General features: G+C 41.2%; 1 protein-coding gene across 2 annotated transcripts in view; it reads right to left on the bottom strand.

The window, feature by feature from the left end:
• LOC109629471 (inositol polyphosphate-5-phosphatase A) overlaps positions 1-22,071 on the bottom strand; it is a 145,347-nt gene that overhangs the window by 105,051 nt on the left and 18,225 nt on the right. For both annotated transcript variants that reach the window (XM_020087207.2, XM_020087200.2), the window contains exon 2: positions 1,149-1,190. In XM_020087207.2, coding sequence (XP_019942766.1) covers positions 1,149-1,190 — 42 coding nt within the window. The remainder of the gene's footprint in view (positions 1-1,148; positions 1,191-22,071) is intronic.

Raw genomic sequence — 22,071 nt, 5'->3', positions numbered from 1 at the left:
AGAAGAAATAATAATGTGACATTTATTGTGATGATTATTAACATCAAAAGATTTGAAGTAAAAGTTTTTAACTCCAGTCTGTACAGATTTATTTTTGCACAACATTTTTCTTGGTTGAATTAACCTTTTTATAGACACACTTGAGTTAGACAGAAAAACCCTGGATACCATAGAAAACCAATTAGCATGTCTCTCTTCTCTCTTTCACTCAGGCAGTTTCAGACAGCAGCTCTACCTGCTTCACTTCCCTTACCCCAGTGGAAAGAGTTGTGGTTAGTCAGAGGTTCCTATGTGTCTGAAAAGGTAAGATACGAAACATGACTGCGCTCGAGCTCTGGTTTTTTCAGAAAACGTTGCCTTTAGAAGTTTGTAAATAAGGTGGATAAAGATCGCAGCAGCATTATCCAAACATTAGTCTGCACGATTTGTGAAAATAAAAAAGGCTAGCAAAGAGGATAGGTTAGTTGTGAAAAGACAGGATTTAAAAAGTATTGAAGCTATTCAAAAAAAGCAAGTGCAACAGAGGTTACAGGAGAACTAGAGTGAGTTTTTCTCCTAACACAAAAGACCTTGTAGTCTTAGTTGGCACATGCCTTCACTTGACTTAATCTACAGAAGTACCAACTGAAAAGAAAATCATGTGAAATAGCCTGAGGGCTTTTTAGTCACGGTCCCGTGACATCACTTGAAGCTATTGAAACAAATGCCAGCCCTGATGTGTCATTAACATAAGCCACTGCTGTACTACTGAAGAATGTTGTGAAAAAATAAAGAGATAATAATTCTGTTGCATGGACTGCAATGGAAAATGCTGCAGGGGGATATAGTACAAGGAGGAGTGCAAATGTGGACTAACCTGTTACACCATTATACTCTTTTAGATATGGAAATAATAATCTTTCCATTAATTTTAGACTATTTAAGACATGTCATAATAACCCTAAACAAACATCCTCTACACATTAATATACATAATGATACTGAGTGCTGCCAGGAGCTGAGACGTCACTCCGTCAAGGCAGTTCATGTAACATCCCTGTACACCCCTGCGGGAGTTACAAAATGCCTTAAATTGATACCTCCGCCATTAATATGTTACTTGTGAGATGAAAACCATGAAACGTGGGGCTGTGTGAGGCATCTCTTACCTGGTAAAACTCCCTCAGCCATGTCTTCTGTAGATTTTCAGGCTGAAAGAGAGAAAAAACACAAGCTGTTAGCCATTTCATGAAGAGTGTTCTCTGATATTTTCTGACAATATCTCAATATCTCTTATCTCTCTGATCAAAAAACAGCCGGGTAACAGGCATTCAGTATACATCTAAAATATGTACAAGCAAATGGGATTTTTGTTCATTTTAGTTTTTGCAAGTAAACTTTGGAACCTTTGAATTTCCTTTCATTATTTTATGTGATCCTTGTAACTGAATCAGATTTTGTGTTTTGGGCTTTACATTATCACACTAATGCAAGTGCAAGTGCTTATTTTTCTTATACATTCTGGCATATCCAGGATATTCTGACTTTATTTTTGGACAGTGGGAAGAAGGGGAAGTACGTCGACCATGTTTACATACAGTCATTGGTGCGACCTACATACATTAACTGACAGGAAGTTGACTCTTTCCAGAAACAGTATCTTTCCCACAGCGTCACGATTCATGTTCTACAGGGCACTGCAGAGACTCTTCTTGCCATCTCTCTCTTTCTTTCTCTCACCTGCTTTCACTCTGCCCACATCTGTCGTTCCCTCCCACTCTCTCTCCCTCTCCTTCCTCCACTTAATAAGGATATTCCCAGACCTGGACTTCATTCGGTTATTGCAGTGGAAACAGGGCCCTGGGCAGTCTACCATTTAAGGAGAGATCTCCCTATGTCGATAACTAGGGCTGATGTGTGTGTGAGTGTGTGTGTGTGTGTGTTTATGTATGTATGCATGTGTGTGTGTGTGTGTGTGTGTGTCCTAACAGGACTGGTCTATAATAAGAATACACAAGGGATCAGCAGGCTCTGTTGGTATCTGTAATAAAGCCCTAATTTAATACAGAAGTATATTGCAGTATCCTTGGATGGCATGAGAGCACAAAGTATACCACAGCTACCGTAGCTCCCTCTAAAGTTCAGAACACAGATGATGCTGTTTGTTTGATCTGTTTACAAGTAGACTTTACATTTAACAGCCATATGTTGTTTTAAGGTGAATTACAAACTCTAATTATTCCTTGAAGAAAATCTGTTTTTGTGCCAGTACTTCGGAACACAGCATCTCCATCTGTATCAAAGATCTCCTTGCAACACAGTGCCTGGTCTATAGCACACCATTGTGCATACAATTAAAATATACTTCTTTTACTATTGTTAACAGCATGTGATGCCCAGAATGTATGATTTATTTGTGTGTGTGTGTGTGTGTGTGTGTGTGTGCACCATCATCCCAGCCTCAGCCTGATCAGACAGAGCATAGGTCTATATAAGGACATGAGCACTGGACCTTGTCATTAGTCACATGGATGAGGGAAGAGAAAAACAGAGAGAGACAGAGACAGGCACACAGAGGAACAGAAAGGTTCAAACCAGCGAGTTGCCAAGTTCAGATCCTAACTCTGTGATGTGTGGATTCCAGCGATTGTGCCATCCAGTAACATGACAGCCCTTGACGAATCATTCAGATATTTTTAGCTCTTCATCGGTTGCTGCTCGCAGGACCTCACGGCGGTTTCAAAGGTTTCTTGTGTATCACTTTCTGAATCACACACTCAGCCGCACAGAGGGTGCAAGAGCAATGAATTGAATCTTTCAAAAAATCTCCTAGCAAGTGCACAAGTGGACTTTTACTTGAAAGAAGGCAGCAGACACCAGCTTGACGGAGGAGTGACTACGTTAATGAGGCAATAAAACCATACTGTTGACACTTTTATAAACAATCTTAAAGTATCTCATCTGGTGAATACCAGTCCTAGATCAACCTGACATGGAGCAGAGAGTGGAAAGAAAACAGCTACTGCGGATTAGTTGTGTAGAAATTCACCCAGAGCTTTTCTAGAGCGCTCAGATTTAGGCTGACCCAGCTCTGATATACAGCGGAGATGTGCAAAGATTCTCGGGAACAGATGTTGAACAGAGGCAGCCCGCAGGGGCCTGAGCCCTGGAGAGAGAGTGGGCTAATAGCGGAAGGGAAGGTAGGACGGACCAAGTCTATATCTGTAGACACAGCATATTGCCACCCACCCTCAGCTTTTCAGAAGTTAATTTGCAGTTAATTAGAAAGTGGGGCTATACTGTTAGGTAAAAATAAACCCATACCCTCCCGAGCCTCTCCTCCGCATACACCTCCTCTTCCTCCGCTGGAACTTTTTACTAGCTTAGTTCTCTCCACCTCCTCTCTCTTCAGCCTGTTTTTTCCGTCGATGGCCTACTTCTCAGACAGCATGGGGAACTAAGAGACCCGGCTTTTTCATTTCAGTGGAAATCTATTTAACATCTCGGTCCTTATAAAAGGTAGATCTGAGGAGACCTTGTATTCTTGATGAGCATAGCAGCAAACCATCAATTATGGGCAAATACAGGAAAAATGAAACCTGACCTCAGTCCATTAGTTTGGGTCCAAACCATCATAAAACCAAACCATGACAGGATTACACAAATCTACCTAATCTGTTTTACTCTTTATAACACTTGCATTTTAGCTCTAAACTACAACATCATAATTGTTTCCCTGAGCATTGAGAGATTATACAAATATTTTGTTACGATATATTTGCTGATTGCAAGTGCTCGATTTTTTTATTTAGTAAATACAATGCAAAGCACTTTGGTCATGTCGGACAAAATGTGGTGTCAAATGGAAATTGTACAATGTGAACGACCTTGGACTGATTTTTCAGAGATGTAAAATATGTTAAGTAAAAACTCTAAATTGTCTGTAGGTGTGGATCTGAGTGAGAATTGTGGTTTGTCTCTGCATGTCCGCCCATCGATACACTCTGTTCAAAGTGTATCACACCTCTTGCACCCCCCGTACAGACAGAAGTATATGTATGACCTGATGCTACTAGATGTGTGTTAAAGTGTAAAGAAACCTTTACCTAATCTGGACACCAGACCAATCCATGAACTCATGTTTCGCTCTCACAGATGGGTCAGGTCCTCCTCCGAAATAAATCAATCTGTCATGTCACAACCATGTATTTAAAGTAAGGCAGGCTGTATACAATAACAGACAGAGGAGCCCCTAATGGGAGCATCACTGAAGTATTTTTTAGCCAATTGCACTCGAGCTAAACTGATGTGGAAATTAATGTACAATCTAATACAGAAACAAGATGGCATATTTCTCTAAAAGAGGAACACTGTAGCCTGTCTACAGTACAGAATACATTCCTTACATTTCTTTCATTCTGCACTACATCACATGTTTTGATGGCAAATGTAAACCACGGCTAATCTTTCACTAGTTTTTTCTTTTAAGATGAAGTCAGCGTGTTGTCTATATTTTTAATTCTGACAGTTTCTTTCAAGATGTAAAATGGTAACATTCCTCTTGCATAATCTGTGACAAAAACATGAAGACAAGTCTGCAACCTTGAGGCTACCACAGAGCCACAGAGGTCGTGACCTCAAGTGTTCTTCCCTTTGTCGCGCCTCAGTGAGACATTCTTCAGTTGATAGTGAGGCAGCATCTCCCCAGCCCAGCTTAATATAACATCAACTATGACTAGAAAGGAAATCACGTCAAGGCCGGTCCTGTAAGAGATCCCTGAAGGCGATCTTCTGAGAACACATGGCAGCCACATGAGTTTCCTCCTCCATCTACTCCAACTAGTCCTTCCCCTTTTTTGTCTTGGCCTGAGATTCAACTAGAACATTATTATTTTCACTAGGTTCTGCTGACCACTAAGTCTGTCCAGCCTCCTGTCTTTGCAGTCTATTTTTCATTATTTATGCTTCATCCTCACAACAATTGTGCTATTCCGCAAGTGTGCTCAACTCTCACTTTCTCAGACCACACCAGCATGGGGTTAGAGAAACACTGTTATAAAAGACTATGCTCTGCAGCATGCAACCTCCATAATTGAAAAGAAGAGGAGAAGAAGGAGTCTTAAAAAAGCAACGGTTGCTTGGTTACACCTGGCACTTAGACCAGACACGCACAGGTCTACTACATAAAAAAAAGCTGCATTTGAGGCACAACTTATAAACCAAGGTACAATGAAGTATAACTCTACTGCAGGTCTGTCTATGCCTCTCCATCTGACACAGATGCACCTCACTCCAAAGCGAATCAGACACATGGCTGAAAATAGAACGACCTTCAGCACTTGTCCTCAAGACTCCTTGAAGGACGTGTTAACATGTAACAAGGCAGGATGCTTTTATCTGGAGTGCCTGACACACTGATTTGAATGAAGCCACTCAAGGATGAAATTCGGTCTCAAAACTACTGCTGTTTCATAATTGAAATCAAATTATTCATCACTTTAGATTGAAGGGGCACTGCAACTAGTTTGTATGGTTTTTGGTAAATTTGCATTACAAATATATAAATTAAAACTTCAATTTAGAGGCACCATGTCGCACATTATATAAGTTATATTGAAGATGCAATCAAATTCCCACATGGGATGTGTGGGATCCAGTGTTTATGGAGCTTGAACCACACTAGGGACTGAGGGTCAGTGCTTCGGGTCTTGTTTTTAATCTGTCTCGTGTAAATCCCACAACATTATGGAACAAATGCAACACTGAATCCCTGGAGCAACCATTACAGTCCAGATGACGCATGTAGCGAATTATCAATTTTGTATAAAGGTGGAGAACCCTTGGTTTCTCTTGTTGCTGTACTAGAGCCGCATAGTCAGTTTCATCAGTTGTTGGATTTTTGTGGGGAGTTCTAAATATACTTTATCAGTAACAAAAAGCTGCCCTTACACTTCGCTTTAATGTCAAGCTTTTAAAGACATCATAGTCATACTCACTTATCCCCTCATTTAAGCTGCAGGGGACTTCTTCAGCAAAAAAGAAAGAAAAGAAAATCTGAAATTCAAAAAATATATTTGTCTTGGACCCGTCGTCAATGCTCAACAAAGTCAGGTGATAGTTCTCTGTGGGTTGGTCACAACAAAGGACAGCATGTCCAATTTGAGTAGACAAACGAGGCATGATGAATGAAGAGGGATCCTTCTTTCCAAAACATGTCCACCTGATTTGCCATGCAAAATAAGAATAAATCAGGAAGATATCAGGAAGAACTGGAATGATTACGCAAACAACTACAGCTCACAAAACATCTTTCCAAAGAGAAGACCGCCTCTAAGTTCACCTGATTTATAGCCTTTAGTTTTTTTAAATGTTTCGTTCTTATTCCTTGTATCCAACACAAACAACAATATGCCACTTGATCATATTCAGGACTGTAAACAAAGATCTTGCAACAGACGTGTGTGTATGTGTGTGTGTGTGTGTGTGTGTGTGTGTGTGTGCATGCATTCGTGCGTTGTGTGTGTATTGAAAAGGCTCTTGGAATAAGGAGGTTAACGGCTTCCGAGGGAGCAGCCATCTGACCAAAAATACCCTGCCTAGATGGGGGCCATTGACTGGGGGAGAGGCTTGGCGGAAGAAGAGCACCTAGAACATCAGCAAATGAGCCATTTGATTGGCTGCCCCCCCCCCCCCCCCCCCCCCCCCGACCTTCAGCAGCTTGCCGGTGATGTTTCCCTAACAGCCCTGCTTCACAGCTGCTCAGTGGAGGCCGGATGGTGGGAGGTGGGACTCCTTAGTGTTTTATGTAACTCCACATCAAACAGGTTCATTATGGAATTAATTAGAGCAAACCCACTCAGAGGAAACACCAAATTTGTTCCTGGGCTGGCTCTCGAGAGATGTCTCCATCCTTGTGGATGTACTGCAGGTATGGAGGAGGTATGGATGGGTTTATTGGATCATTAATGGGTCCACACCTTTCCATAGTGACACTCAGGGGGGCTGCATCTGAAAATGTCCTAACTTTCAGACTATCGGACAAGCACGCCCACCTGTGTGGAGGTGAGGAGGAGGTGCTGGATTTATACTTCTCCTTCTTCATGGACAGAAACAAAAAGTGTGTGCTGTATCTCAAGTTCATCCAAATTTTGCACAAATGTTTTAAGAAAATAGGCCAAAAAACGTGTTTTCCATTCACTGTTGTAATGCAAATATTGGCACTTGGTTCAAGGAAATATTTGTTCTAATTTTTCAGTCACCTTCAATTAAACTACTACAGAAGCAGAGGGCAGAAAATCAAGCACCAGTCAGGTATCAAGTAAAAAACAACGGTTTGGAAAATGTGACAGAAGGATGGAATTTGTCTATTTCATTTATTTGGGAGGTTACTGTCACATAGAGCTGGGGCATTTGTCACTTTAGTAATATTTAGGCCACATGATTCATGAAATCTCAACATTTACAATATTCACAATAAGTTTGTTGCTCCAATTTTTGTCCTTAGACAAACCTAAGAAAAAAATGTTTTACTTTCACTTTTGCTTCCACTTGCCAGCGTGCTTTATGGGAGCGTAATAAAAAATTTTACAACGCAAAGAGCAGTGACTTTTCCGACTTTGACATTTGGACACAGGTTAACAAATGTTATTCACCTCCATTAAAGTATGATCTTTTATACAGCTGTCTAATAGCACTGCCTGTCCAGAAACTTAACAGCTCCTGATAGACTTGTTATTGCTCACCTCCTGTGTGCATTTCTAGACTTTCTGCAGTGATGTCAAAGTGCACCCCAAGGTGTGTCAGCACACGATAACATCACTGTCCATGGGATAGTGACACACTCCTTTAAACCTGGTTTGGCTACTTATTTCTCTGTGTTTTTGATGACTCTCACTTTGTGATAATGTACCTCTTAAAGTTCCAGTATATAAGATTTAGGTGAAAGGGATCTATTGGCAGAAATTTAATGTAGAATAATCCTCATGATGTTTTCACTAGTTTATTTTCATCTAAATTGTATGAATTGTAGTTTTCTGTGGCTCAGCGGTAGAGCAGGTCGTCCAATAACCGATAACCCGCTCGCCATGACCGAGGTGCCCTTGAGCAAGGCACCGCCCCCCCCAACATCTGCTCCCTGGGCGCTGGCAACAGCAGCCCACCGCTCCAGTATATGTGTGTACATGGCATCTGTAAATGTCTGTTTCATCCAGGTGCCAACTGGATGGGTTAAATGCGGAGAACAATTTCATGTATGCATGTAAAAGTGTTAAACTTGACAATAAAAGTATATCTTCTAATGGGAAATTAATCAAATCCGATGTTTATAACCTCTATCTGACCTTTCACATGAGCTACGCAAGGTGCTAGATTGGCTGGTTTACTCCTCCACATCAGTAGACGCTGCCACAGTGTGTGCCCTATGTGTGTAGGGCAGTGAACAAAGAGAAACTAGCATTCATACAAACTGGGATTTGTGTCGATTAAGTGTTATTACAAAACAGGAAGTTACTCAGAAAAACCACAAATGAGTGGTTGAGCGTGCCTTTTCCGCGCTGCATCAGACAGCACTGTGCCATTCAAAAACTCACACACCTCTTTGAAGCAGTATCTGATGTTACAGTACACTGTACAGTACAGGCTTGCACCATCACACTGTTGTTTCCTCTCTAACTTATGGAAGAAATGTATGGTTTAAAATGCATCATTTCAGAAATTATCCAAATAATGACCCAGGAAACTCAGCACCGAAAGATGACACTCACTGTTTAACACACACTGAGTGTAAAGGGAGGCCAGCAACTGACAGAGCGATGATACTATCTGAGCAGTGTGAGCTCTCCCACTCACACCTCTGCCATGTGTTACTCAATAGACAGCAAACTCCCTCCAACAACATGATGCACACAGCTCCTGTACTGCACTTCACATACCTTATATTTAGAGCTCATAAACAGGGAACTTAAATATATGGCAATTTCCAGGGAAAGCACAAATGAAAGAGGTGTGTGGCAATTGTGTTGTACCATTAAACATAAGTCTAACTTATGCTGCTTTTACATACAAAAAGAGATTTGTTCGTTTTAAAGGACTTAACCGTCAATGCCCAAATGCTTCTTTTACATGGCTATTAAACAGTAAACCCACTAGAGGGAAGTCAAGAGGTTGTAATAATGTCTTATGTTCACTTGAACTAGTGGCGACATTGCCCACTACGATTTCCAGGGGTAGTGCAACGTTTTTGTCTATTTCAGCTTGAGAAGACGTGAAATAAATGTGGACAAAAGGCTCCGTCCGTTGAGCATAAATGAGCCTCAACATAGAACCGTTGAGTTTGTAATAGAGTAACAAAGCAGCAAGCTAAAACTGTACTTCCTGCATGATAATGTTTTTTAATACTTCTTTCATTTAATCCCACTGTCCTATTATATGAGGGTTGCTGTTACAGTACAACAGGGTGAAAACATGACAAAACGACTATTTGCACTAGCAGTAGTATCAGTATTTGCACTTTACTCAGCCAAAGTAAGCATGTGTGTATTGAAAGGTCAGACACTCAGAGCGCTCCACAAAAAACGAGGACATGTCTTCACAAGAAGCCTAAAAATAACCTAATGAGGGTTTGTCAAGCCCTCAGGGGAGACATTGATAAAGTGTTAAAAAAAAAAACGTATCTTTGCACAACGATCCAAGACTTGAAAGGTGGCGTTGGTTAGAAGTTGAGTTAAATACAGTATATCTATGTTCTGCATGTGATAATCCTCCTATCCTTTTTTAATCTTGTCAGTTCAAAGCTATTAACTTTTACAAATGTAGACGAGAACAAAAGGTTTTATTTCTTTCCACGGTGACCTCAGAAACACAGCAGCTCACCAATGAATTAGCAAGTGCTCAGCATCCCTGTTTCTTTATATAAAAGATGTGAGACAGAATAAAGCCGTTTTCAGACATGACCTGTGGGTAAAATCCGGAGAATTGGCTACAGAGTTTACCCAGAGTTTGCCTTTCACACGTGCACCACACAGTAGTGGGAGGTTCTCTGCACAGGCGCGTTCACAACAGCAACAAATCCTCCGCATTATTCAGGCGAGAGGTGGAGCAGCTGAGTGCAACAGACAGAGACAAGAAGTGACGTCACGCTGCAGCGGCGATCACATGATTTCGTGGACAACACACAGACACCGGCATCAGCTCTTATCACTAGAAACTCTCTTGACATCTCCGGCAGTAGCTTCTATGTGCGTGTCACTGCTTTTTCTCCGAGATATTTGTTTACTTTTTAAATAGTTTTATTTTTGCTTCTGTCATGCGTTAAAAACATCATCAACCCTCCCAGTCACTCGCGGTGATCCAGCGGGGGATCCCCTGCCATGTTTACATTTTTCTACGGATATTTAACTAGGAGGCCAGGTGGAAAGCTTCTGCAGAGAATGTGAGCGTCTCACTCAGACATTTGAGTTCACACATGCAACCTCCTCCAGAGAAAATACAGTGGAACTGCAGAGTTCAGTGCATGTCTGAAAGCAGCTTAAGAGAGAAGTACTGTGCACCACTGCAGAGAGGAAGTGTTTTAGGTGGCACCAAGACCCAGTGCACTGTAATTACAAGTCACAAATTAAGCAAAGATAAAAACTATCCGTACTGTGAGGACCAGCTGCGTCTCCCTTTTATCCAGTGCAAGGCTTGTTCACATTCAGCTGCCTGTGATTATAGAACTAAAGACTGCTCGCTGTTTCTATTGTTAGATTTAGAGCTTCACGGGCAAACGTTCCTTTCGCGAACATGACCGCGATATGGTACAAATTACAAACTGCTACCACTCAGATCACAGAGAACAACCACGACCAAACGATTCTAAACTCAACACTTTTTCCACATGTTTATTGACTGACTTAGACTAGGGTGGTGTGTTGTATGTTTTTTATGGAACTAATAAAGAAAATAAAGAAAATCGCGGTTGCCAGTGGAGAAATCAGCAACTTTTTCACGCAGGGCAAAAAGGACTCACTCAAGACCTGCTAGGCCTGATTATTCAAGTATTTTTCAGACATGAACTCTCGAAAAATTGGGTCCAGACATTTTCCAGAATTGCCTTTCAGATGTGAAGAATGCGGGAGATGATTGTCCGGTTCAGACGTGTTCACAACTGCAGGAACATTTCCAGAAGGCAAGAGTTGGCATCTGAGCAGAGGATGCAGGAGGCAGGACACGACATATGAATTCCATTGCAGTAATCATGTTTTTTTATTTACAGGACAACATTACTCTTGAATCCCGTTGTTTTTCTAAGTTGTTTTTCTAAAAGTGGACATTTTCCAGCTGTGTTCCCACATGGGCTCACTCGGATATCTTCTAGACAATTAACTTGAGGGACTGGCAGGAAAACTTCTGGGAAAGGTCTGAGGCAACTGACTTGAACATTTGATTTCTCACATACAGCCCCACTGGAACATTTCTGGAAAATGCTCATAGCATGTCTAAAAGCAGCTCACCGCTGTTTCAAGAAGAAGACATCATTCTTTAGCTGTCATTCACAATAAGGGGCATCTAGAGAGGAGAGCGAACATTTCACAGAGCAGCATCAACAGGGACAGACACCCTCCACTAATACAAGCACAGGCATGTTCCTGGCAAGTCACAGAATGTTCGTCATGGCATCAGTAACCTAAAAATCTAATAAAATGCTGCACAGGCCTGGTTACTGTCACTGTGACTATGATATATTATTCACTCCAAAGCCTGTATCCAATACAAATAAGCAAGGAAGCATTGTGCATGATGAAAATGCATTAACCTGAGGTTTTAACGTGAGGATTTGTTGTTGCGTTGAGCAAAACATGAATCTCATTTGAGATTTAAAAGCTATGAAAGACACAGCACTTATGGTTAATCAGCAGGAGGGGTGTTATCTCAAAAAATCCCAATAGGCTGTTGCTTGCTCTACGAGATGTAGTCAAGTACAAACAAACAAACAAAGTGGCAGGCAATTAGTTGAAGCTGTCGGCACTAGACTCCTTTTTATTCAATTTAACTTGGTTGGGATTTAACATGCAAGTTGAAAGTGACTGCAGGAAGTATCATACTAGTGTGATGTTGAAGGATTAAATTGAGCATGAGGCTGTGCTTTAGTGGAGATTTCAAATCATCAAGATTTATAATGTGTATCGTGATGTAGCCCAAATATGTTGAATTATCATCTATAGGCCACATCAATCATCCCTCCTTAATTCTCGTGTTTATTGCTGCTGACTAGTCCTTCGACAGAGGGAGTAGAGATATAGCTCAGCTGCAGAGTAAGTTACGTTATCACGCATCGCAACACAGAATGTGTCTGCACAATATTTATGATGGTTCAAATCTTGCCAATTGTTTCCCAAAAATAGCTTGTTTCCACTATCAGCCATTTTCCCAAGAACCAGTGGGATTTCCCTAAAATGTTGCATGAGAAGTACATTACTTCAGTAGCTGCTGATCTCATTTATTATTCTGCGACACTGATATTATTCATATCTTTTTTAGGTTCAAGAACAAACAATTTAAGTTAAGGTTGGAGTTATTCTTGGAGTTTCAGTTTCACAACTATTTGTAAGATACATACCGTATGTATGCTGTGACCGCCTATATCAGGGTCACATCTGTGGCCTTATTATAAACTTGTTTTTATTTTATAAACTCGAAATGTTGCTGATGTTCTGATCCTTTGTGATTTGTGGATTTAGCTTTTTATGCTTTTTGACAAGGAGCAGGGAATCTCTGAAAGTACTTTCAAGCAGAAGCAGCTACCAACTTAAATACTGCTAACTGAATTTCCTCCAATGTAAAGACAGCCCCTACTTTCAAACCAAGCTTAAGCTGGGCACACACAACAACTTTAGAATTGTTGTTTAATTCCACATCATAGCACAAGTGTAGACTGAGCCAGAAAGTAACAGCTCATGATTTATATGCTCACGTACAGTCCGATTGTCTGACATGAGCTAACTTCTTTGACCAGCTTTGAACCTCGAGGCACCCTCTTGAGGTTACTATATGGTAAATTGATCACTAGCTACACTCCCTGTACTGTAAGAACAACGTTCTCGCTGTGCAATTGCTTAAAACAACAAACAACATACCTACCATTGTGTTTTGCCATTTCGCACAGACGCAGGTTTTGAGATAATTGACTCAAAACAACACTTAAAGTGCACCAACATTTTTGACATGTCAGAAATTCATCCAACCATCCAACATACAGTTGGGAGAATCGGATTGCTCCTTGCACCCACCCGTACACTGCACGAAGTACAACAAAGCTGAAAAACAGTCAGATGTCACGTCGAAATCTGGCTCAATTTACACAGTGTATGCCCGGATTTAGTTCCACAGATTATTTTCAAAGGATTAAGTGTAATACTTTAGTGTGAGCTGAGTTTAACTGCTTAGAGCCCATAATAATATGTGATATTCATTGACAATATCAATTAAAATGATGCCTTAAAACAAGGTTTATTAGCTGCAACCTTTACAAATGTCTCTTCTCACTGTGTAAGAATAAGTCCCCCAGTTACAGTTACTGCATGTTCCAATAAGTGTTTCAACACAATACTAATACACACCTGCTCCTTCAGAATATTTTCTCCATAAACGTGTGTTTGCTGTCTTAACAACTGGCTTGAGGGTATCCTGAGCGACACAACCAAACTGATTCTGCTCTCAGTTTGAGGATAAATTCTACAAAAAGGACAAAATCAGAAACATGAATAATTTAGCAACTGAGGAAAGTGAGACAGAGAATTAGGCTGTCACAGATTCAACGTTTAAAAAAAAAAGTCTGCTCTACTTTCTCAAGCTCTGAAAAGTTGCATTCCGTCTCTAGAGGCATCTGCACAGAGACGTTTGATGGGGAGGGACAGTCACTTTTGAGTTGTGTTTGTATGTCTATTAGTGTTTGTGTGTAAAGACTAAAATAGATTTTTAATATTGATTCTGGAAGTTGAGTTTTAGTGCCAGGGATGGTTTCTTGTATTGATTCAACACAATCAACAAAAAAGGCATGACAGATCCTGACAAAAGCCATTCCTCTGGTTATGTGAATAACAGACTGCTAGACTTGCACCATGCCATGCTGTTTACTGTTGGCTGCGTATGTTAATCATGTCATCGGTCATCTTTATATTAACTGCAATGTCTGAATACTGCTCTCCTGGTAGTTGTGTTGCCCCCTGTTGTCATTGAAAGGACGAGCCTAGGTGTGACGTCTGAATGTAATGACATTGTGCCTGCATATCCATAAATTAGAATGTGTGACAGGTTTAGCACTTTTATTCAGTATGAAAAAGCACAAACATCATAAACCAAATTCAATTCAACAAACTAGTTTATTGAAATAATTTTGACATGACATAGTGGAGCATGTCTTACCTACTGGTACATTATTTTGAGGTTATTTTGAAGTCATAGTAGTAAACTAACTTAATTTGAAGGGGGGTGGTAGCCCCTAAATTTGGTATCTTAACAGTAATATTTTGACCAAAATGAATCCCACATATTAAGTCAGCAGTCATGGGGGATCCATGATACCGCAATCCACTACCACCTATTGTTATTTTATGAATGTGAATTCTTTCATTAAAAAAAAAATCTATTTTATTGTCTTCAAACTGCATGTGTCACATAACTATTCTGGTCCAATAATGATTGAGGGATCACGTCTGGAGTAAAAGTTAGTTAGCAAATTACCTCAAGATGGAAATTAAGATGGATAATGCAAAACCACACATTTGTTGCACGAATCAATCTTTTATTTCCTCAGTAAACAAAGTCACTACTACAAGGAAACAACAGGAAATGGTTAAGAGTAGGAAGAGGAGAGGCAACACAATGTCTGTAGAATACGCTGGTAGAGCATATACTTCCTGTACAAGAATGACACTATGCTGGTGATACTGTAACTGTACTACTGCTCCTTTTCTGTCTCTCTGGGTCACCAGATCAGCTGTGCATCATCAGTCCCCCTGCTATGTTTTCCTCTCTCTGTCCATGTTGTCCCCTGCCCTCTCGGTAGCCATTTTTTTTAGGTCTTTCCCCCTTGCCGTTGTCTGTTCTTATCTCACACAGCTCTCCTGCACACAGCATCCTGTTTGCACTGGGGCAGGACAAACATTGTCTCTGTGTGACGCCGAAGACATTTCACAGGCTATCACGTTTTCAGCATGGGCTCGATATCTCTATAATTGTGCTCTTCCTGCTGTGGGAGTGCTTCAGAGAGAGTGAGAATGGAAAGAAAAAAGGGGAGGAGGGGAAAAAGCAAGTAACAGAGGGCTGGTGCACAGAAGGGTCAGTTGCTATTTCCACCATGGCCCCATTAAAATGTCTCAGAGAAGCCCCGCAACAATTCTTTCTGTCACCGTGTACTATGTAGAGCAGAAAGATCAACTATGTGGATCTGTGTCACACAAAAATAGGTTAAATCCATCATAGTTCATCAGGCAAGCCCAAAACAGGACAAACCAGACTCTCTCCTGCTCCTCCAACAGAGAGCACGACCGAAATATGTCCAAATCAAGAATATATCTCCCAGGCAGCCCTCTCGTTTAATGGTTCCCCTCGGTATTGACCGTCGAAGAGTGCCAGAAAACTGGACTTCCAAAATAAACAGCGGAGAGGGTCCTGGGTTTCCACTACACTGTGCCCATCAGCCAGACCTCAACCAGACCCATGGATGAGTGACGCCTCCAAAACACTGAAACGGTGATAAAACCTGAGCCAGGCAAGGACATGGGACATACAGCAAGCTTGTTAAATGGGAGATGATTTGTCAACTACCTGCATGTAGTAGTTATGTGCAGGGTTGCTGATGAATGACTGACCCTGACTCCATGACCCCGCATTGGACCTGAACTCTTCCTCCAGTTTCACATCTTCTCTTGTACAACATTAAATACTCTGAGGCTCTTCCCTGGATATTTTAAGAAATTTCCATTTGCTTTCACAGACATCAGGACATACACTGTTCATTACACTCTGGAGAGATCCCCTTAGCAGTGGCAGATCACATAAGACCTCTGTAAAAATAATACTTAATTTTCTGTTTATTTAAGCTGAGCTCTGGTAGAGTCCTTGTGAGCAGGACATTCATGATTCCCTTAATGATTTATCTGTTTTGGCGATTAGAGTTCACACTTTTGATCCAGTTTCAGAAGTTTTCATTGAGACTGAGATTTCAGAGCTGCTGCTGACAGTGAAGAGGTTAGCCTACATTTCAGAGAACATGTTAAGTGTGTCATATATTTGGCAGAGTGACGACTAAACTCATTTGAGCATTAAAATAAACTAATCCAGTGGGTGTGTAGGTCATTTTAAAGACAGGAAAGAGGTTTGACATATTAAGTCTATTCTGTAAGGTAAAGGTGTGTCCTGTCATAACATTAACAGCAGTGGTGTGTTGAGCAATCTTTGTATAATGAAGTCACAAGTGTGCCTATGTTGTTTGACCATTGGCAGATAGTCTACTGCAGAGCTCGGCAACTAGTGGCCTGCGGCCAAACTTACCTGCCGTCCTCAAGTCTACTGTGACAACACACAGCATTTACAACCATGCTAGCAACTCTGTGAGGCTTTACTTCATTACCAAATACCAATGCCGTGTAAAAGGTCAAACATCGCCAAAGTTATTGGGATTCATCCTCAGGGGAGCATGAATATCCAGGCATAATTCCTTGGCAATTAATCAATTGTTCTGGAGATGTCTTGATGTTGAATTCAGTACGTTTTATCATCTGAGGACCATGACTGACTGGACTGAAGTCTATGCCAGATTCATAAATACTGAGTTTTTGACCGGTTTATTCTCTGGGCATTATATTATGACGTTTCATGGCATTTACCAAATAGTTGCCAAGTCATTTCTTGAAGAAATTTTTTTTCAAAGGAAAATGCCAGTGACTCACCTTAGTTATCAAAATTCATCTTCTAACATTTCATGCTAATCCATCCAATGGCTGTTAAGAGGGTTTAGTCTGGACCAATTGGTGAGCACCAATAGAAGACCATCGGACCAACACTGCTACCCCTTAAATCGTAAGGAGGAATAAATTATTCAATGTCAACAGTTAATCTTTGTGAAGCTCATTTTGACTAAAAATATATGTTGTATGTTTTGTCTGTACACAGTTACATCTGTTGAATCCAGCAGCAGCAATACAATCTATTTAATTCTTTCTAATCCCAAGTAAGATTTGAGTATTCACTGATCAAATGAGAAATGGGTGTAGTCCTAGAATGACCCTCACATTCACAATCATATGTGAGAGCTGCAATGTGAGCAAGTGCTGATAGTTCACCTAAAAGACACAGACTGAATAAAAAATAATTCCTGATCTGCTGAAAGTTTATTCCCATCCTCAATATGATTCATTGTTTTCAGGCTTCAATTCTCTGCAGCAGTGTCCTTGCTCTCTGTAGGGCTTAATAAGTGCATCTGGCCTCACAACAAACAAACACCTTATCAGTTTTACAGATGCAACCACCCGCATTACTATTTATGTCAGTCAGCTACCATTCATCATCTGCTATATCTAATCACGTCTCACGGGCAGGTCTGTCACTCTCTGGTGACCTTTCAGCGGAATACAGGCACACAATACGACGGGACGAAATAAGGAAACTGCACACAGTCAGACTGCTACACACAAGCACACACACACAGGATAAGGAGCGTAGTCTAGTCACCATGAGAGATGCATAAACAGGAATTGAGAGACAAAGTCATATGTAATCTCCCTGTTCCAGACACAAAATTCATACAAACTCAGAAACACCCTTTGTAAAGACACGCAACAAACAAAAAATGGAATAAACCATTGAGACTAACTCAAACACCCAGAGGCAAAAAAACTCCACTGAGTCACAGATAGCTGCAAAGCACTGTGTGCATGAACTCACCTTCACTTTCACAGAACTAAACTGAACGTGGCACGAAACAAATGCACTCTTTGCACCTGTCCAAGTGCAAACATAGACAGAGGGCCATTATTTTCCTCTAAAGCTGCTCTCAAACCTGCACTGAACTCCAGAGATCCTCCGCAGTTTCTCCAGAGGAGGTGCATGTGTGAACGTTAATGTCTGAAGCCCTTTTCAAAAAATCTGGAGAATTGGCTGCGGAGTTTACCCGCAGTCTGCCTTTCACTTATGCACAACACAGCAGCAGGTTTTCTGCAGAGACATGTTCACTACGGCATCAAATACTCTGCATTATTCAGGTGAGAGGTGGAGCAGCCTGGTGCAGCAGACAGGAAGCAGCGTATTAACTCAGCTGCCGAGATCACTTGATCATGTTTACAGCACCCCGACAGCGGTGTCGGCTTTTATCACCACAAACTCTTGACGTCTCCATGGGTGTCGTTTCACTGCCTTTTTACTGGGAGATATTTATTTTCTTCTTTTTTTTTGCATCTGTTGCGTGTTACAAGCGTCATTATCCCCCTCACTCCCTCGCAGTGAATCCAGCGGAGGAATGTTCAGAATCAGACATCAACTTCTCTACTAGTAGGACAGGCAGACAAAGTCAGTTGAAACTATGGAGCGTCTTACTCTGACATTTGCATTCACACATGCACCTCCTCCAGAGAAAGTGCAGAGGAACTGGGGAGCCCCGTGCATGTCTGAAAGGAGCTTGACTGACTCACATGGTTTCAGCCAACTTTCTCTGCCTGGCCTCCTAGTATAGAGTGTGAGAGAATCTGATGTGAGAACACGGTAAGAGATCCTCGCAGAATTCACAGCGAGAAGAGTGTTTGTTGTGCGCTTGTATGAAAGGCAAACTGCGGACAAAGTCTAGACCCAATTCTCCGGAGAGCTTCCCCAGCACAAGTCTAAAAAGGGCTTAAGGTTGTTTCACACACTCAATTAGCACAGTATGAGGAGCAAAACGTTTTGGCCACAGGTCGGCGAGCAAATTTGCCTTGTTTTTCAAAAGCCTGACATCTTGACTGCATTAACCTTCGGAGGGAACTGAGAAAAAATAGATTAAGTTATTAAAACTATCCACTTTTATTTAACCCTACTCTGTCAGAGTCGTACCTGCTCCACAAATTTCACTGTATTCACTGGTAGGACATGTAACGTAAAATGTGTTCTGTAAAATGCAAGGCTGAGGAGTTCAGTCATTCCAGGGGCTCAGAGTAGAGTGACTGCTCCTTCACGTTGAAAGAAGCCAGTTGAGGTGATTTGGACATCTAATCAGGATGCCTTTTGGGCACCCTTCGATTGTAGGTGTCCTTCGAAAGCCCAACTAGGAGGAGACCCAGAACATGCTGGAGTGACAGCATATCCCATCTGGTCTGGGAATGCCTTGGGATCCCCCAGGAGCAGCTAGAAAGCGTGGCTGAGCAGGGGATGTCTGGAACATCTGCTTACCCAGCTGCCTCTGTGACCAAATCTCGGAAAAGCTAAAGAAAATGGATGGACGAATGTACTCTGCAAATTAAAACTAGATTTTCTCATCGATCCTTCGTTCAATGGAAATTACCAATTATTCATTTCAAAGTGCATGGAGAAGGAAAGTGAAAGGCTCAGGTCATTCCTATAATGACCTGAGCCTTTAACTCATTACATAATTAGAATATATCTTAGAGGTCTGCTGTGCCTTTACAACCTGTATAACCCAACACCAAAGAGATTTCCTCTCATACAATCTCAGCTGTTATAAATCCCATTAGGATGGGAGCACATCATTTTTACTGTAGTGGACAGTTAGCCTTTAGGAATGCTGCAGAGGCAAGTCAACCTAGAAGCAGTAACTAAAGGTTAACAAAGGTCAAAGTACACGGAACCTCTACATTATACAAAAGCTGTCCCCTGTAAAGTCATCTCTTTAAATAACAAGGCCAATAAGATAATCATCAGTGCAGCTAATGATATTGACGTTTGAAGACATTAAAGACTTTTCAAGCACCAGGATGAAGGCCCAGGGTTACTTTTGACACATCAGTTCTTGGAACCATTTCAGCGTCGTTTTTCTGTCTTAGAAAGGGGAAGCAGAAGAAATGACAGAGAGGAAAGGCAACACCCAGACCAGCATCGCCGGCCACCTATCTTCTTAAGTGTCCTTTCACACACCACTTTACCTCTGCCAGCAGCCAATCAGATAAGACACTCACACGTCCCACTGTCCCTTTGTTTGGATCCGTGTGTGCAAACATAAGTCCCTCCGTCAAGACCAAAACCTCAATGTGTTACAGCAGAGATTGCAAACATACTGCAGCTTTAAATCCACTTAATTCTAGTTAACTTTGTTTCTCTTCAGGGAAAACCCACAGTTCTTTACTTATTTGAACAGTAAAAATTCACTGGAACTTCTCACCACAACTACAGTCTTTCACTACTCAACATTGAAATCTATCAGTGAGAGAGGTTCAATATCTTGTTTAAAGGCAACTCAGAGGTAATAGGTAAATGCTGTAATATAATGTGATCAGGACTTAAAAAAGTAAAACTGAACTAAAGCTTGTCGGGGTAAATTGTCTGCTGGGTATGGGGAGTGGTGTTTTGTGGCAGTTTTAGGTAATAGAACCAGGACCAGGGAACAAACAAAGGTCTGATCCTGACCTGGAGATGCTACTATTCACAATGTTGGGGAAGAGGGGCTGGAAATGCCTCTGCTAACACCTCTGCTCATGTCATGCTCATGTATGAGCACTACAGCCTCCAAGCAAAAACACAGCTTGTTTTTGTAGCCACAAGTCATGTGTTTTATCTGCCAACTTTATATAGACACATGCAATGCTAGGACATAACTCAACTATGCACCTGTAGGTACTCATATTTTATGACTTGAATCAGAGCATTCATCAAGATGAGTGCAGCGGAAGAAGATATCATTAGGAAAATTTCTTATGTATAGCATTTGCTCTCACATGAAGAATGTAGCAGGTGACTTTGAGGGTCAGACACATTCACCGCAAAAGGAAAATGTCTGCCACTCCTCACATTCAGGTGAGGGGTGGCATCTGGGTAGAGCATCCACGAGGCAGGACATGATGTATAAATTCCACAGAATAAATTGATGTCAGTTTTACTGGCAAAAGCTCTCAAATCTTGCCCTCTTTCCAAACTGACATTTTTCTTGGTGACACCTCTTTTTTATCCTGAGATATAAGTATTCTTCCAGTTGAAGCTGACAGATGTTGAACAAAACTTTTTCTTAAAGGTCTATCAGCAGAAATTGTATATAAAATAATCCTAGTGATGTTTTCACTAGTGTGTGATTACCTTAATTGCAGCAATTGTTGTTTTCTTTGCTCTAGAATATAAATATAAATAGTATTACTTTATACCTACATCGGGATCGGGTCCTCTCTACGGAGGCCGCCATGTTTTTTACAGTAGTCCAGACTGGACAAACTAAACACTTTTGAGTTTTTATGTCAACTGAAGGTAGTGAAAGGGAAGTGAAATAGATAAATGTTCTTAGAATCCATTTCTCTGTATGTATTGACATTAATAAAATAAAGATATGCCACAGGCAATAGGTTTTAACTTATTTTACAAAACAGGAGCAGAGACCAAATGCCAAACCTTGTTAAAGCCTTGCACTGTTTTGTGTCCGACTCTTTAATGTCCACAGGCTTAAAGGCTTTAAATGGCCTATGTAATCAATGTTTTATATATTTTCTGCCAGTAAAGATGGAACATCTCTTGGAACCTGACCGACATACTTAACAGGACTTGGATGGGAGCATACATGTAAAAGTTTTATTTACACAGTTTAACAAGGTTTCCATCTGTCATGCAGACAAAGCAAATACCTATAAAATCTTAATTATATTCATCAACAGGTGGATAACTCTCTTTTTGTAAGCATCCCTTTCTGAGTAGCCTCTCGCTGGCCAAATTTGGGCAGTAAAACCCTCTAAAGCGTGCATGGCAGAGACAGTGCCATCTGTTCAGCTGTGGACTGGCCTGTCCCATGAAGCCTGGGAGACAAACAGACACTGGTGTGATGGAGTGCTGACAGGCTGCAGGCAAATGGCTAGGGCAACCCTTTAAACACATGTGTGTGAGTGTGAGAGTGTACGTGCAAAGTGTGGTGTCTCCTTTTTTTTTATCCACAGA

The sequence above is a fragment of the Paralichthys olivaceus genome, chromosome 14, assembly GCF_024713975.1.
Source record: "Paralichthys olivaceus isolate ysfri-2021 chromosome 14, ASM2471397v2, whole genome shotgun sequence".
In the NCBI taxonomy this organism is placed as follows: Eukaryota; Metazoa; Chordata; class Actinopteri; order Pleuronectiformes; family Paralichthyidae; genus Paralichthys; species Paralichthys olivaceus.
Note: the sequence above shows the minus strand (reverse complement) of the source record. Positions and strands in the feature narration are given on the sequence as shown.